Source organism: Megascapheus bottae, chromosome 22 (assembly GCF_031878675.1).
Source record: "Megascapheus bottae isolate mThoBot1 chromosome 22, mThoBot2.hap1, whole genome shotgun sequence".
Lineage (NCBI taxonomy): Eukaryota > Metazoa > Chordata > Mammalia > Rodentia > Geomyidae > Megascapheus > Megascapheus bottae.
In genome coordinates, this window is record NC_143530.1 from 21,056,441 (window position 1) to 21,073,922 (window position 17,482).

The following is a 17,482-nucleotide window of genomic DNA, read 5'->3' on the forward strand; positions in this document are numbered from 1 at the left end:
AAAAAAAAGTGTCCAAGGACAGTGCTCAGGCCCTGAGTTCAAGCCCCAGGACTGGCCAGAAAACAATAAGAACTTTAGTTTGCTTATAACCTGCTTGGTTTCTCATTTCGTTATCCTAAGTCTAGAAATAATTCACAGTAGCTCACAATAGTAGGATAGGAACCGTGCCTTGAGAGATGAATCTAACCTCTGTGTTCTCCTACTGAATCTAGTTCACTTAGCTTATGTAAAATGACTTGTGATTTTCACAGTTTTCTATTTTACAGCTTTTGAGGAGCCTTTGGTTTGTCCTAGTCTGTTCCTTTGCTTGTTATAAAGCAGGATACTGCAGGAATTTTTAAAAATGTGACTGTCTTGCAAGAAAATCCAACATGTGTAGAAGTAATTACAATTCCAAGTGCTTTGATTGTCAAATGTAATTTTGTGTTCAGTTTAATTTTAATCTTTGATCACAACTGGGGTTTTCCTGACTTCAGATGCCAGGCCATTTTTTGAACTGTTATTTGAGAAATGAATGTAGGAACCCTAGCCTCCAGCATAGCTATTCACTTGAATTTATCCATTCTCTAAATATGTCAGAAGCTCTGTCTTGGGGCAATCACAATTACCACGGCCACACTGTGACAATGAACCAAACAAGGCCTCTTCCCTGAGGAGTTCCTGTTTCAGTTGGAATTCTGCTGCAGTCTGTTTGTATACAAGGTGAATTAAAGGCATGCTACAAATACTTGTACAGGGAAAACAAGGAAGACATTTTCTTTCCTGCTGTCCATATAACTACCCCAGGAAAGGAAACCATAAGAACAGATGGCCAGAGCAGGCTAAGCAATAAAGGTCACATTTTGAGCTTGTTAATATATTCAGAGTGTAATTCCTTAGGATATTCTTAGTTCCATGTTCTCAGCTGACATAAAGGCTTTGATTTATGTAGATCCTTCCTTTTGGAGGGTGCAGAAACATTTTCACAAGGATATTGAGTAAAGGATAGAAAGTAAACAGTCTTCAGAGCAATGCTTCTGTTTTCCCTTGGAGAATAAAGTATGGTCTTAAGCCTCCAGAAGTTATCTGATAAAAATCTCATACCAGGGGCTGGGAATTTGGCTTAGTGGTAGAGTGCTTGCCTATCATGCATGAAGACCTAGGTTCGATTCCTCAGTACCACATAGACAGAAAAAGCCGAAAGTGGTGGTGTGGCTTAAGTGGTAAAGGACTAGCCTTGAGAAAGCCCAAGGACAGTGCTCAGGCCCTGAGTTCAAGCCCCAGGACTGGCAGAAAGAAATCTCATACCCAAGGCCCAATGTTGCTCATGGATTGATCTCTGCTGTTTGTCCTGAGGGGATAAGGGCTGAGGAGAAGAGGTTTAGCTCATCAGGCAGCCATGGACTTGGAAGATTTTCCTGTGTGAAGTGCAACTGCTTTTGAAGACAGCCATTGTTTTCAGCTCTGCCTTTTATTCTTGAGACTTTTTTTTTTCCAGTCCTGAGCTTGGGCTCAGGGCCTGAGCAGTGTCCTTGCTGTGGCTCTACCACGTGAGCCACAGCATCACTTCTGGCGTTATTCTATGTATGTGGTACTGAGGAATCGAACCCGGGTCTTCATGCATGCTAGGCAAGCACTCTACCAGTAGACCAAACTCCCAGTCCTGCCTTTTATTCTTGACCCTAGAAACTGGATGTCTTTCTGGAGTCAAGCTGAGTTATATAGACTTAAAGACCTGTGCCTCACTTCCCTCATATATAAATGGGAATAATGATACTTGCTTCTTGGGAGAATTAAGAGGCAATCACAATTGTGTACAGATTTGGCACACAGTAAGCTAAAAATACCATTGTGGTAGCTGTGTTTGCTTGAAGTAATAATAATAGCTATTACCCAAATATTATTACTCAAGTATCACTTAACTATTACACTATTACAAGTATCACTGTTTGTATTACTGTTACCCGAGGGAAATTATGAAGAAACAGTAAAGTTTCATTTATATTATTATGCATCACAGAATTACTATAGTAGCAAAATGGGATGGGAAAACAAGCTAACTTTTCTATAATTCAATTAAAAATCATACTGGAAATTAATATTTATGAACATGAGGAACTACTATCCACAATAGATTACAAAACAAAAAAGGCAGGCTAAAAATATATTGGTTCCATTAAGAATATAAATATGCATACATAGAAATAGAACACAGCTTCAGAAGGCCACATGCCAAGTTTTGCAAGAGTCCTTTTCCTTGGGAGATATTGAACAAGAAAAATAAATTTCTTAGTTGTTTGTTAAACCATTTTCTATAGTGAATATATATTTTCTTTTATATGTGAAAAGCCATAATGGTATTTTTAGTTGGGAATAGAACTCAGAAGTCTGGTTATATTCTATAGCCGGTGTTGCCAAGGTTTCCTGCCTTTAGATGGAGTACAGTTTGGTTTTTGCCACCTCCAACCTCCCACTTTTGCCTTCCTTGACTTCCAGGTAAGGAGTAACTACAGACATTACTTCCTGTCTTCAAAACCTCTCAAAGTTGTTTATGATGCAGTTACCTGGGCGGTCACTCAGCTGGCTGTATCGTACACAGCAGCACCCTTTGTTATGTTGGCAGTTGAACCAACCATCAGTTTGTACAAGTAAGTTTCCATTGTTGTCAGCTGCTACTCAGGAAGGTGGTCTGTTTTCTGTGTTTGACTTAGTAAATTAAATCAGTGTACTAAGATGATATAAAGAATTCCTAAATGTGACTTCAAGTGGAGAAAAACGTATAGAAACTTTAAGAAAAATGACTATCCCACAGATACCAACATATGAATATCAATACCTTCCAAGAAAGTTGACAGGAATTCTATGATATTTAGGGGCACTCATGGGGCGTGGGGGCATGCCCTTGGCTCTTTATCCTGGAGATTAAACTATGTTGGAAGAGTTGGGGCTGGAAATGAGAGCAGGAGGCTGCCAGCCTCTGGGATTGGCTGACATGGGTAGGGCTCTTTTTTTCTGAGATGAGGTTCTTGTTAAATACACATGGGGATTTGTGTTTCAAGATGAACAGGGGAAGGACAGGGAAGAATGTTGAATAGAGTATGGAAAGGGAGGCACACACCTGAGACCAGCAGCCTTTACAGAAAAGATATGTGATCCTTCTCTTTTGCAACAAATAAACTGCAGACTTGAAATTGTCATATGTTAATTGGTTGTTGTTTCATGTTAATCGATTGTGTCATGCTAATTGATGGTGGTTTTGCACTGGGACTAACGTAGGCACAGTGTGTGTTGGACCAGTGGGTAAGGTATCCTTGACATGGGAACAGAGTAGGTTTCTCTATAAGAGAAGGGTAGATATATACAGAGAACACTGGATATAAAATGAATTGGGGCAGAACACAGAGTCAGGAGGGAGTGATGGTGAGATGAGGAGAGAGGGTTAAACATTAGCACTCCCATTTATCTTGTGAGAATGTGGAGACTCTGGAGGGTAGACTGTAACACGATTCACACAGCCTATAGGTGCTAGACCTGAGTTTCAGTCATAAAGTTCCTTTAATGGCAAGATTAGTAATGTAGTTACTAAAAATCTTTGAGATAAGTTATTTTGGAATCAGATCACTGCTTGTAGATCAGACTAAGTGAAAATGTTTGTGATATCAGGCATTTAACTAACTAAAGCATGTGACAAGTCAGACACCTAGGCAGTGATTCAAGGGTAGGATCAAGTTGCTATCAAGCAGTTTTTCATTTCTATAAGAAAGAATCTAACACATTTTTTAAGAAGCATCTTTATTTAGAATAGAACATTTTTTGTCTATTTGGTCTGTTAGAGATTATCTAATGTAATATTATCTGTCTCATGCATGTACATGAATACATTCATATATAAACATATACACATACACACTTAAACCCAGGCTTTTTATTATAGACAAACCTATACATGTGTGTGTTCTATAATATATATACATATATGAATTGTATAATACATATGCATCTATATATCCGTAGATATATAGAAACACATCTTATTCAAGACAGACTTTTGCTAACTTTTTGCCTGTACTAAGTTTAAACACCAGTTCTTATACAAACTGCCTTCCAAGTATCTATATATCTGTAGATGGATGTGTATTATATAATATATATCATATATTGTGTATGTACCTATCTATGCCATATTTTACATGCCAGATATATAGTATATATAATTAAATTCTTATCCAGATCAGTTCTTCATTACATATTTCAATCGTGGTTCCCAAGTACATAAGGTATTAAATATTTGATATGTGTGTTTCACTACATATGTGATATGTCGTGAAATAAATGAATTTTTAATTTTATTTATTTTAATGTTGAAAGCCACATGTCTGTGGTTTTTGTTTGTTTGTTTCCAGTCATGGGGCTTTATCTCAGGGCCTGGGCCTCTGAGCTTTACTGCTTAAGGCTAAGGCTTTACTACTTTGAGCCACAGCTCCACCTCCAGTTTTCTGGTGGTTAATTGGAGATAAAGGGCACACTTTCCTGCTCAGTCTGGCTTCCAGCTGTGATCCTCAGATCTCAGCCTCCTGAATAGTTTGTATGACAGTATGAGACACCAGCACCCAGCTGCCTGCCTGTGCCTTTTATAGACCTATTATATGTAATTTTTTTAAAAAAATTCAGAATCTCTTAAGAAAACCACTGACACTGGTCAAAGCAATGAAAATTTCACGATCTAGTGAAGGGCAGTCTAGTTTCTTTCCAGATTCTTCCTTACCTGGGCCTGACAGTGAACCACAGCTGTATGCAAACTCACTTCTCTAATATTGCTTGACATTTAACTTCCTGATGCTCTTTATTTTACTAACGAGTCTATGTTTTTGGTTTTAGTTTTGATTTTGCCAGTACTTGGATTTGAACTCAGGAACTCTTACTTGCTAGGCCACAGGTCTACCAGTTGGGTCATTCCCATAGTCCTTTCTTGTCTTGTTATTTTTCACATAATGCCTCATGCGTTTACCTGGGGCTGGCCTCAGACCATGAACTTTCTTCCTATGGCCTCCTGTATGTAACTGGAATTATAGGTAGCTGTCACCCTGTCCAGCTTATTCAAGGCAGACTTTTGCTAATTTTTTGTGTATACTAAGTTTAAACACTGATCCTTCTACAAACTGCCTTCCAAGTATCTGTGATTACTAGTCTGTTTTTAGTCTAAAGTGTCTTCTAATTTCAGCTTTAAAATTTTCAACTTCTTCCTTTAATTTTCCAGTGAACCCAACTATAACGAACACCTAAATGTGTCATGAAAGAAGCCTTTTCTTAAAACATTTTGGAAGCAAAATCCTCATACACTGATGTATCTTCAAGTAGATAATGCTATATGTAGAAACTTTGTCATTGCCAATCATGCTCAATATAGGTTTTGTGGATAAAACCTTTCTCAGAATTTTAGAAGAAAAATAGACTGTTTTAAATACAGGATGCTAAGGAAATTGAAATTCATTTCACTGGATGGTCAGATTGTTCAGTTTAATTTATTAACATTGCTCTTGTGTAGATTTAGGCAAGTGAAAGACAGGGTAAAACATATTCAGTGTGTTGATTCTGAAAGCTTCAGTTAACTATGGCTAAAGTGTCCTTGTAGAGTCCACTGTTGACCCAGCAGGTTTACCTAAAGAGCATTTTTTCTCTTAATAGTGAATGAGATGGTTGATTACTCTATGTATTGTGCTGCTAAAGACCTTAATCACATACAGGGTCCTCAGCATTCCCTGCACTCTTTATCTACAGAGGAAAAGATATTTGTCTCTAGCTTAACCTATACAAACTTTTCTTCTCATTATTCCCTAAGCAAAAAAGTAGAAGGATTATTCATACAGCATTTGCAATGCCTAAAGTAGCACAAGTAACCTCGAGATGTTTGTAAAGTCTGAAGGCAGATGTGTCTGGATTGTATATGTAAATACTGTGCCATGTTTGACAAGGGATTTGAGTATCTGTGAATTTCTCAGCAGAAAGCCTGAAACTAGTTCCAGATGAAAGGACATAGTGCAACCACTAGGCCAAACTCCTACCCAGAAACTTAGTTCTTTTGTAGATCTTGGTTTAATGCTTCGTACTGATTTTTTTTTTCGTTTATTTTTTTGTAATTGTAATTAATAGAAATGCAGTGCTGAAAGTTAGACCCAGGGCTTCATACATACCATGCAAGGACTCTTGTAATTGAGCTATTTTTTTAGCTTCATGCTTCATATATTCTAACAGTAAACAATGAAGGAAAGAGTAAGTTAATGAGGATATGTTAATACTCTTGAATCATCCATAGTCTTTCTTCTTGCTAAAAGGGGGATTTAGCCCAAACATGAATTGTTTAGTTATAATATGCCTGGCATTGCAATTACAGAAACTGAGGACTGAAACAAATCAATTGTAATTCCTCCTTCTTTTAACATCATTTTTCTTTCATCTTAAGAACGCATTGGAGGAAGTATAAGCTCAACCTTTCCAGATGCATCTAGAACAATATGCTAAGTGCCAGCTATTCTAAGAATATATACTTATTGATCTGCTCTGACCAGCATTTTGGGGACATCTACACTGTACTGAACATTGCATTTTGAAAATAAAAACCAAATAGTCTCCAAAGTCAAACCTGTTTCTTATTAGTTTGGATGACAGTTATTTTCAAGTTTGTAGATGAAAGCTTCAAAAACCAGGATCCTTCTCATTCATAAGTTACAAAGAAGCTCTTACACCTGATGAAAGAGCATATGGGAAAAATTAAGCTGGGTTTGATACAGAAGACAGTGTTAGGTTTGAATGTAGCCTTCTAAGTCCTTATGTTAGGGATTTCTGGCTTCCCTGGGATTAATTCTTTTGGCCTGATTATATGTTGACCGGATCATTCTGTATCAGTTTGCCTATGAGCTCATAGAATTACTGTTTCAGCCTGGCCTGCTCACCTACCTAGTGGAGTACAACCTGGAGGGGATTTAGGCAAGCCTGAGATACAGACTTTCCCTCCTGGAGCTGTGATTATGTGTTGTTCTCCATTTATTCCCGTCTTTCAAATGTAATTAATGTTGGTTTGTTTTATCTCTAGATCCATGTACTTTTACTTACACATTGCAAGTCTCCTGATAATACTTCTTCTGCCAATCAAGCCACCAGCTCACATTCAAAAGCAACCTCAGCGTCTGAACTCTGTTCATAAGAAGAAGACAGACTGATACCGTTGAGAAAAGCTAAAAAAAAAAATTTAAAAAAACCTCACACAAAACAACGTTGCAAGACATTGGAAAGATGAAATACAAAAGCTTAAGGGTTCTTCAGTGACTTTAGAGGCGATGTTTACGTGCATCCTTTTTTTTTTTTCTTTGAACTGCAGGGAGTATTTTTACATAGCCCTTTTTTCGTACAGTTAAATTAGCCATGTCCAATTTATGTGTCTTAATATTTTACGGGACTTATCAGTGATGGAGTGGTACAGAGAAAGTGCCAGAGCTTCTGAGATAGTCCTTCCTGGAATTTTGGGTCTTTACTTTCCTGATATCATTTTAAGTTGAAATCTGGGTGCTGGGAATCTAGGCATTGGCCCTGGAAGTTAGGAGATGATTCCTGTGATTTGTCAGAGATTTTTTTTCTCCCTGTCTTCATCCCTCCCTTTCTGTCCCTCCCCTCCTCCCTCCAAACCCTTTGACTGTGACATTCCTGGTTTTTTTTTTTTTAATATAAGAGGTGCCCTAGCTGAGGACCTGGGCTGAGCAGGATCATGGAAGAAGGTTTTCTGAGTCCTGAAAACAATATGAATGGAGAGGACCAACCACAAACACTTGAATGGACTGACAGTGAGCCCTCAAACTGCATTTCCGACCCCCAACCTCCAGGAATGTATTCCTTCCATGTTTGTTCTGAACTGAGCCACAATGAGAAATCACAAAGTGTCCTGTATATGTCTACCAGGAACCTGGTTTCCATTTTACCTGCTTTCATCTGAATGCCCAGGAGGGGCCCTGATATGACACACAAATATTCACACCATCAAAGGCAACAACATACTTTAAAAAATTATATATATATATATATATGTGTAGTTGAACAAAGGAGTTACCATCCATCGAATAAGTTTGTAAGTCCAATGCATCTTCACTGATGCCAGCCTTTAATCTCTCTCCTTCATTCAGAATACCTTTGAAAGAAATAATTTATTCAAAAAGTAAAGTTCTGGACCATTTTGGTAAGGAGAAGCAGATGTTTTTCCTTCTTCCCCTCGGTTTCTGGAGGTGTTAATTATCATGACCATGATGTGCACATGGGACTGATTTTCATTTTTCTAGCTTCATTACTGATTAAACCCAGCTTTGTTTTAGATGAATCATCATATTAGAAAGCAGGAACTGGAAGGCAGTTTTCTGTTCTATCTTTGTCATGAATGTACCACAGCTTCTTTTGTGGAATTTTATTGGCTAATCTGTATGGCAGAAGGAAATAGAATATTAAATGTTATAGAAAATAATAATGATAATAATAATAAAATCTATGCTGCAATCATGTGCCTTCAATCAGATGATCTGGATAGAGAAAATCTGTTCAAATTGGACGGTAAAAAAGTTTCTCATCCAATAAATACTTCATTACTGAATGGAAGAATTCTTTTTTGTTGTTGTTTGTGTCAAGAAAGACCTGATATCCGTAAGTCTGTGTGCATGCTTATGTGTGTGTATTTTAACAGATGTGTGCAAAGTTACAATTCTATTTGATTAAAATTTGAGCATTACAGCACGCTCACTTTTTACTATGTGTGTCTCAAGTACTTGGATGGTTTGATTTGTGATAAGATTTCTGATATTTATTTCCAAATTTCCAGGTAGGGCTTATTCCCTCTCTGTAGAGGAGAGAACTGAGCATTAGAGATTTGCTAACATCCCCACCACATGGAGTTATTGATACAGCTGAGATTTGAATCCAACAGCCTTATTTGTTCTTTCAATTTAATGTACTTTCTGTTAGAATAATGATATGTGAAAGTGGTGACTTTGTCTTTTTGAAGCCTTTATTTAATCCTGGTTCTGAGGGATCACACGTGGTCGTATCCCCCTCCGTATCTGGGGCTCTAGACTCCTTTCCTTACAAAAGTCCAAGGATGCTCAAGTTCCTTATACATGGACATATTCTTTGTGTATAATGTATGAATATTCTCCTCATTTAGGCTGTTGATACCTAATATAACCTAAGTAGTAGTTATGGTATCTTGTTTGGGGAATAAGTAAAAATGTCAGTATATGTTCAATGCAAACATCTTTCCATGATTTATATTTCCAATTTGTGGAAGCCTGGGAGAAGCAGGCCAAGAAGCAGTGGTGGATGGGAAACAAGCTGTGGGCTTCAACTGGGAAGCTGAGGCCATTCTGTAGCAGACCTGAGTTCTTCCACATGAAACTGAAGTTAGGAAGTATGTGTGGATTCAGTGCATGCAGCTCACTCCAAATCTCTGGGCAGGTCTACTTCAGGAGGAGTGCGTGGAAGGAAGAGGAAATAAACTTGTCTAAAATTCTTCAGAGCCTCTCTAACAGGAATCTATTTAAGGTCCAAGACCAAGAAAAAAAAAAGAGCACGTTTTGTATATGATCTACTATCACCACTGGAATAAAGTATATGGAGTAATCCATATTAGAATGCAGGTTTTGAACTTGATTTATGGCCAGATTTTTTTTTTACTGTGCTTAGAGTCTCCATTTGTGAGAGGAGAACATTGGTAGAAGGGAGGTGAATCCTAGGGTGACAAGTTTACATTGTGAGGCTTGCATAAGTGCTAAAAGGTGTACATGTAGAAGTGAGATTGAATCCTTTTCTTTGTGAGTACCAGTACCAAAGGAAAAAAATTTAAGATTAGGACCAGAGTCTAAACAGAAGGCTGGGGCTATTTTTATTACCAGAGATTCTAAGTTGTCCTAAGTACAATGTCCACTGGATTAAAGAATGTATGTGTGAGTTTTAATTAGAAGGAAACACATTTCTTCGTTGTTTACAAGTGGTGCCATGATTGATGTGCCATCAATTCTGTCAGTCCCTGGGCTGTATATTAGAATCCTATAGGAAGCTTTAAAAATAATTGATCAATGACTGGGACTGTATCTTTTTTCTTCTTCTTTTTGTCTCTGGCACGTGGCACAGTGCCTGTTGTGTAATGAAGATTTAGTAAGTGTTTGTTGAATGAATGAGGGATTGAGTGGATTAGTTTAATGCATCGTTGCTCTTAACGGTTTTGATGGAGTTGCATTTACACTGTGAAATGTTGTTTCTGCCATTCAGAATTCGTTTTTGAGAGAAAGGTTTGTGTTTGCATGGAATTCTGGGAGTGTGTTATATAAAATAATCACTCCAGCAGCCAGTTTGCATAGCCTGAAACCCTTTGGTCTATCTACCCACTAATTAATGCACTCACTTGTTTATCAAATGTAACGTTTGATGTGAGCCTGGCAGTCTCTCAGGCATTGTGAGTAAAAGATGCTGGATCCATTCTCCAGCCTAGGTAACCTCACAGTGAGAATGGAAAAATGAGACCCAGAGTACGTACAGGAATGTTGGCCCACGAAGTTAGGAAGTGAGTATTGGCCTTACCTTCACTTTCCTGACAGTTTATATAGTATACTGTGTTTATAAGTTATCTAGGATGAGAATATAACAGCTCTCCAGCCCTGTGTCTGGATGAAGTTAAGCTTGCTCTTGTTCTGAAACCATGGCCTTGACCATAGAGGCAGCAGTCAATGTAGGAACTGCCCAAACGTGCAGCTTGTGTTCACACAGTTGCCCACAGAGGTGATTTCCAGATGTGTCATGTTTATTGTGCACTATACACAATAGACAAGTGGTAGAAGGTAAATATCCTACCAATCAAGGTGAAGACAATGTGATATAATATATATATATATCCATACATCCATAGAAATGCATAGAAATTCTCCTGTATAAATCTATGTGGACTTAGGAGGCCTAAATTACACATACACATGCACACACACAGAGTGGAGTATTCTTCAGCCAAAAGGAATAATGAAATGCCATTTGCTGGAAAATGGAACTAGAGATCATCATTTGTGAAACAGCCAAGCTCATAAAATTAAATATCTTTTTTATCCATATGCAGATTCTAGGTCTAAAATGATAATAATAATTAATAATAATAATGATATGAGGTGCCTACCTATAATCTTAGCTACCCAAGAGGCTAGGGTCTTAAGTCTACTGTTCAAAAGCAACCAGGGAAGTCTCTTATCTCCAGTTAACCACCAAAAAGTTGGAAGTGGAGCTGTGGCTCAAGTGGTAGAGCACTAGCCTTGAGCATAAAAGCTGAGGGACAGTGCCCAGGCCCTGACTGTAAGCCCCAGAACCAACATACACACACACACACACACACACACACACACACACACACACACACACACATAGTGGGATCTGAATGCTAAAATAATAGGGCACGGTGGCTCATGCCTATAATCCTAGCAACTCAGGAAGCTGAAATCTGAGGATTATGGTTCAAAGCCATTCTGGGCACTAAAGTCTGTGAGACTCCTATCTCCAGTAAATCACCAGAAAACCAAAAGTGATGCTGTGGCTCAAGGTGGTAGCCTTGAGCTGAAGAGTTCAGGGACAATGCCCAGGCCCAGAGTTCAAGTCCCACAACCGTCAAAAAAAATAACAGGGCTAAATGGGATAGGTGGAGAAAGAGTTTGTTATAGGGGAAAGGATCAAAGGGACAAGAGCGGCTTTCCAGGCATATACTAGAGGGTGTGAACTTGCTCAAAATATACTGCATGTACATAGGGAGTTTTCATACAGAAGACCCTATACTATCAATGCACGTCAATATAAGAGAGAGAGAGGAAATAATAGTAAGTTGTGGGGCTGGGAGTGGTGGCACCTGCTTACATGGCTCGTCACTCCAGATGTGGGGATGGACAGATAATAATCCTTATGCAACTGGTCATCTTGGACAAAAACATAAAACTTTATCTAAACAATAGCCTAAAGCAAAAAGGATTGGGTAGGTGGCCCCAGTGGTAGAATGCAAGATCCTGAGTTCAACCCAAACAACGAGAAAATAAAAAGAGGGAGATGTGTGATTGTTGCACTGTGACATGTTTTTCTCTTAGCTAAAGGGACATGTGTTGTTTTTACTTTTGCAGGAATGGGGATTGAACTAAGTTCCACATGCATGTTCAATAAGTATTCTATCACTGAATTTACCCATGGCCCTCTAAACATAATTTTTATTTAATTATACTAGGCTATCCTAGATTTTAGTTCTGCTTGGCATTGAGAGGAGAGATGAGGTAAGGCCATGGAGACAGAATGCAGGAGCTGGGGACTGGGACAGATATGGGCTGAGTTTTCTAAGCCATCTGTGTCTATCCTAACATATACTGTCTTTTTGAAGCAGTGTGCTTACCATGTAATTGAACTGCTGAAACACAGGGTCATCTCCTGCTAAGCCAGAGAACTTGGGATCTGAAGGTAGCAGGTACTCTTCCTTATGGATAACTGGTAACAGATTCTGGAATTTCCTTCCTCAGATATCTTGATTGGGAAGATCTGGAGTTATGCTCAGAAATCAATATTATTAATTAGCTGGCTACCTAATTCTAATGTACAGCCAGGTTTGCAATGCTTTTTTAACCAGAGGAAACCGAGGCTTGGGGAATCCTCATGTTCTAGCCTGAAGTGTCCCTATTCTCTGTAACAGAAAGATGTTGCTCAGTGGCATATTCTCTTAATTCATTAGTGTTTGCTTTGCACAAATATGCTTGCCTTCTGTGGAAAGCACCAAGCCTGGCCTTCCTCGGTTTCTGGAGAAAAAGCAGTTCTAGAGCCTTCCTTATTTCCTTATCCTTCCCCCCTGCACTCCTTTTAGTGTGCAGGGCCTATACATTTACATTGGGGCTAAGTAGGTATCCAGTACCTGGCCAGCTTCACAGAGAGTTTGATCAGAACTTCAGATCCATCCACTAGGGGCAGATATGGAGCAGTTCCTAGAGGAAGTCTTTTCTGGAGTCCCATGATCTGGGGAAACAATGGTCCGTTTTGTTCTTGGGCAAAGAAAATTCATACAGATGGGCAGGCACATTTGACATTAACATTTAGACAGTCTAAGCATTTTAGGGGCTACAATTGCCCATTCATTGTGGGCCTGCTTTCTGTCTATTGTCTTTGTTTGAAGGCAAAAATGACCTTTCAGCATTTTCAGTCTCTGTCCCAGGTTGCAATCTCTTTCTGTGTGCACCAGTCTGCAAAAGCTACCAGATGCTGGCACCAGTTTTCTGCTTGGTCACTAAAAACCTCCCAGCCCTCTAGGATGCTGCCAGGGACTTCCTGGACAGCCCATCAGGCCAAGATCTCCATATAAACTCCCCATGACTCCAGCTGACTGTGGCATGAAGCTACACCTGTGCTTTCCCACCTTAACCAGCAGGCTTCTTTCCTTCCATCCAGGCCCGTGTGGAATATCTCTGTCTCCAGCAGCCAGGGCAGCTTGGAATAGGCACTTTTGAAAGCAGCATCCCATTCTAAGGAAAGCTGGAATTCCAAAGGGAGAGAAAACACAAAGCCATTGACCCACTACTAGGGCTATTTCAAGTGTGGGTTTCTACTTTTCAGGGAGAAGAAATGCATTGCACATAATTTTTGGCCCTGAGAAGTCCTCCAATTATCTCTGAATTCTACTCATAGATTCTCCACTCATTCCCCCCCCCCTCAATTTCTTGTGTGGAGATTCACTTGATTTTGTTGTAAGATATCTCAGTTGCAAGAAACGGAGAAGTCACATTATGAGAGGTTGAATTGGGAGTCTTCACAGGAGAAGTGGTGTCTTGGTAGACTCTGGTCTCAAAGACCTGCCGTTCAGAATCGAGGCACAAAGTTTTAAAGACAAAACCACATGCTTTGGGTGGAGACCAAGCTTTAACAAAGCTTAGGTACAAGCAAAAAATCTCTGTTTAGGGGTATATGCCTCAAACCTTTTAATTAGGGAGATTAATCAAGGAAGAGTATTCTCTGTAGTAAAAGCTCACTCTCCTGAGTCTAAACAGTGTGATATCTGCAATTCAATGAATAACCTCTCTCACCTCACATCTAGGCTTCTCAGTGCTGGGTGGAAAGGCTCCTCCAAGCAACAAGGCACCAGGATAGCTGTCAGAAATTACTTAGACTCAGCCTGCTCACTTCAGTTTCATTTGCCAATCCCTAGCCTGGCTATAGCTGCCTGACTCCTAAAAGCTGTGTTTCTTTAGATCTTCATAGCTGATGAAACCCCTAAATCAAAGTGATCCTGAAGAAATGAATGAATTCCACTCACTGTGGCAAGTCTCTTACACTGTTTCTTTGCACTGAGAGAGAGGGACATGTTGGAGTTTGGAATTTAGGGTTTTTGGCCCTCACATTTAGAGACCAGCACTATAAATGGCTTTAAGTACTAAGCCAATGGCTCTGCATTTCCTTTCGCCTTGCGGTCCAGGCATCCCCTGAAAAATGGTACTGCCTCATGCTGTTTGACCCACTAGGATTTGGGTGAAGTAACTTCTCCATTGCTTAATTCTCATCTTCTATAACCTTGGTAGTTGGTGGTTGTGTTAAAAAAAAAAAGTTTAATATTTCACAACCAATCACGGATTTGCCATTCCCTGTGACTGATTTTGTAGTAGTTAGCCAGAACTATTCAAACCAACTACCATAGACTAGGCCTTTTGAACAACAAACGTTCATTGTCTCATACTCCTGGAGGCTAAACCTTCAAGGTCAAAATGTGAGCAGGACTGGTTTGCCTTAGGCCTCTTGTGGGGGGCCATTTTGCCCTGTGTCCTTCTGCATATCTGTGCCTGACTACCTCAGGCTATGAGAACTCCTGTCATATCGAGTTAAGGCCCATTCTGATGATCCCATTTTAACACCTTAAAGAACTTGTGTGCAGAGAAACATTATTCTTCCCAGGGCTGTCCTCAAGTTTTTCAGTCCATTCCCTGGAAATAGTGGTGGTTTCCTTCTCATAAAGCCTGTCTGAGCCAGGCACTAGTGGTTCACACCTGTAATCCCAGCTACAAAGGAGGCAGCGATCTGAATCACGATTCAAAGCCAGCCCAGGTAAGGAAAGTTTGTGAGACTCTTAACTCCAATTTGGCATCAAAAAAAGCTAGAAATGGAACTGTGGCTCGAATGGTAGAGCACTAGCCTTGAGAGAAAAAAGAATGCGGAACAGCACCCAGGACCTGAGTTCAAACCCTACATGGGCACACACATGTCTGTGCCAGCGCATACACACACACACACACACACACACACACACACACACACACACACACACACACACACACACACACACAGAGTCTAAGAAATCTTCTGCTGTATCTGGATTTTAGCTTGCTTCAAATATATCCTAGATATTGTCCACATTATTACAGAAGCTTCCTAAAAGTTGGTGATGGTGGTGTTCTTTTAGTTTTTTGAGCCAGGCCCTCTCTTTGCTGCCCAAGCTAGCATGAAACATTCCTTTTATTTCCTGAGTGCTGCGATTTTATGCTTGTACCACTTGAAAATGCCCAACTTGAAAAACTGCTTTAAATGGGTGTGTCATACTCTGTGAAGAAGTTATAACAAGTTTTAAAATGTTTGCCTAATCGTTAGGCATTTGGTTGCTGGTGTCTCTGAAAAACAATATTACATATGTAAAATTTTGAAAATTTTAGGTGGTACACAAATGGAATGAACATTTATTGACATTATCGCATCTCTGGTTTTTGTGTCATGGATATGCCTTTTATTTGTAGTGTTTATTTTTGTCTGGGTTTATTTTTACAAGTCTAATACTTGTAGCATTGGGGATTTAAATTTTTCATTTAGCTGTACCAGGGAGCAAGTCTCATGCCATGTAATCGTCTTTTTTTCTTTCTGCTCTAATGAGCATAGGAAGGAATGAAAAGGAGTGAAGCCTGAGTGAGAGCTAGCTTGAACAGGGGCCAGCAAGTTGTTTAATTTTTAATAGGTAAATCAATCGCAAACCTTAGCTTTTAAAATTATTACTAAGAAATTACTTTGATGTATCTTATAGTTCATCTCAAGGCCTGCTTTTCTGAACATTTAACTATTTCCCTCCAGTCCCCCCGCAGTGTGGCAAAGAACAGTTTATCCTCTTTGTAAGATCTGCTCCCACAGGAAATGTGGGCCTTTAAGGCAGCACATTTCTGTTTCTTTTTTTTTTTTTTTTTTTTTTTGGTCAGTCATGGGGTTTGAACTCAGAAATTGGGCATCATCCTTGAGTTTTTGTGCTCTACTACTTTCAGCTACAAGTCCATTTCTGGTTTGGGGGTGGTTAGTTGGAGATAAGAGTCTAATGGACTTTTCTACACAGGCTAGTTTCTAACTGAGATCCTCACATCTTAGCCTCCCAAGTAGCTAGAATTATAAGTGTCAGCCACTAGTGCCTGACAAAGTAGCACTTTTCTTTTGGCTCATCTAGCTCATTCCCCTTACCCCCACACCTACCAATCAACTAACAGAGTGAGATTATTTCTTTCTTGGGGTTTTTCAAATATAAGTTGCCATTTGCGAAGGTAATTTATCAATGACCTTAGTACAAATATTAGGAAAAAGCTGGGCACTGGTGACTTAGACCTATAACCTTGGCTGCACAGTAGGCTGAGATTTGGGGTATAGTGGTTTAAAGCCAGCCTGGGCTGGAGGTGTAGCTCAAGAGGTAACATGCCAGCTGTGAACAAGCAAGCCATGTGAGCCCAAGGCACCTGAGTTCAAACCATGGTACCAACACCACACACACACACACACACACACACGCACACACACACTTACACACACACACACACACACATGCACACACTCACACACGCACATTTAGAAAAGGAACTTCAGAGTATATTAATAAAAAAAACTTTCAAACTTTCTTGTACCTCAAATCAACAATCCATAAATACACTTTATACTAGTAGAGTATAAAGAGGATAAAGCATGTACAATCAATTTAAGGCTTGTTTGCTCAGTGATAAATGCATGCTAAATACAGAGTCTATCAACATCATTTTGGTGTTTTAACACTTGAAAGCATTTAGTGATTTGTAAACTCGATTCTACTGGTGCTTTTCTCCCTTGAATTACCACGAGCACAAGATAACCTGAATGGATCAGCTACATGCACACGTAACATGTAAACCCAACAATAATGTTAAGGACTGGGAAGCAGATATATTTGAGAAAAGGTTGAAGTGCAAGCATCCTCCTGCCTCACACTCCCTGGCTGCTGTGACAACACACTCCTCCCCTCACTTGTTCCTGTTTTTGCTTTTGCTGAATGCCGAGCAACAGGTGAATGAATGAGTTCTTGGTCAGTGTTTCCCCATGTATATTACAGTCTCGACTTTATTTACAATCTATGCCTTCTTTCAATTAGGTCTGTCTTTTGAGGCAGATTTGAGAGAAAACAAGGCAACAGCCTCAAAGCCATGGAAAAATACCT

At 39.5% G+C, this 17,482-nt stretch overlaps 1 protein-coding gene across 1 annotated transcript in view; it reads left to right on the top strand.

Moving 5' to 3' along the window:
- Mboat1 (membrane bound glycerophospholipid O-acyltransferase 1) overlaps positions 1 to 8,701 on the top strand; it is a 78,849-nt gene extending 70,148 nt beyond the window's left edge. Inside the window, exons 12-13 of the mRNA XM_090355411.1 lie at positions 2,476 to 2,627; positions 7,070 to 8,701. Coding sequence (XP_090211537.1) covers positions 2,476 to 2,627; positions 7,070 to 7,196 — 279 coding nt within the window. The 3' untranslated portion in view covers positions 7,197 to 8,701. The remainder of the gene's footprint in view (positions 1 to 2,475; positions 2,628 to 7,069) is intronic.
- Positions 8,702 to 17,482: the final 8,781 nt, after the last annotated feature.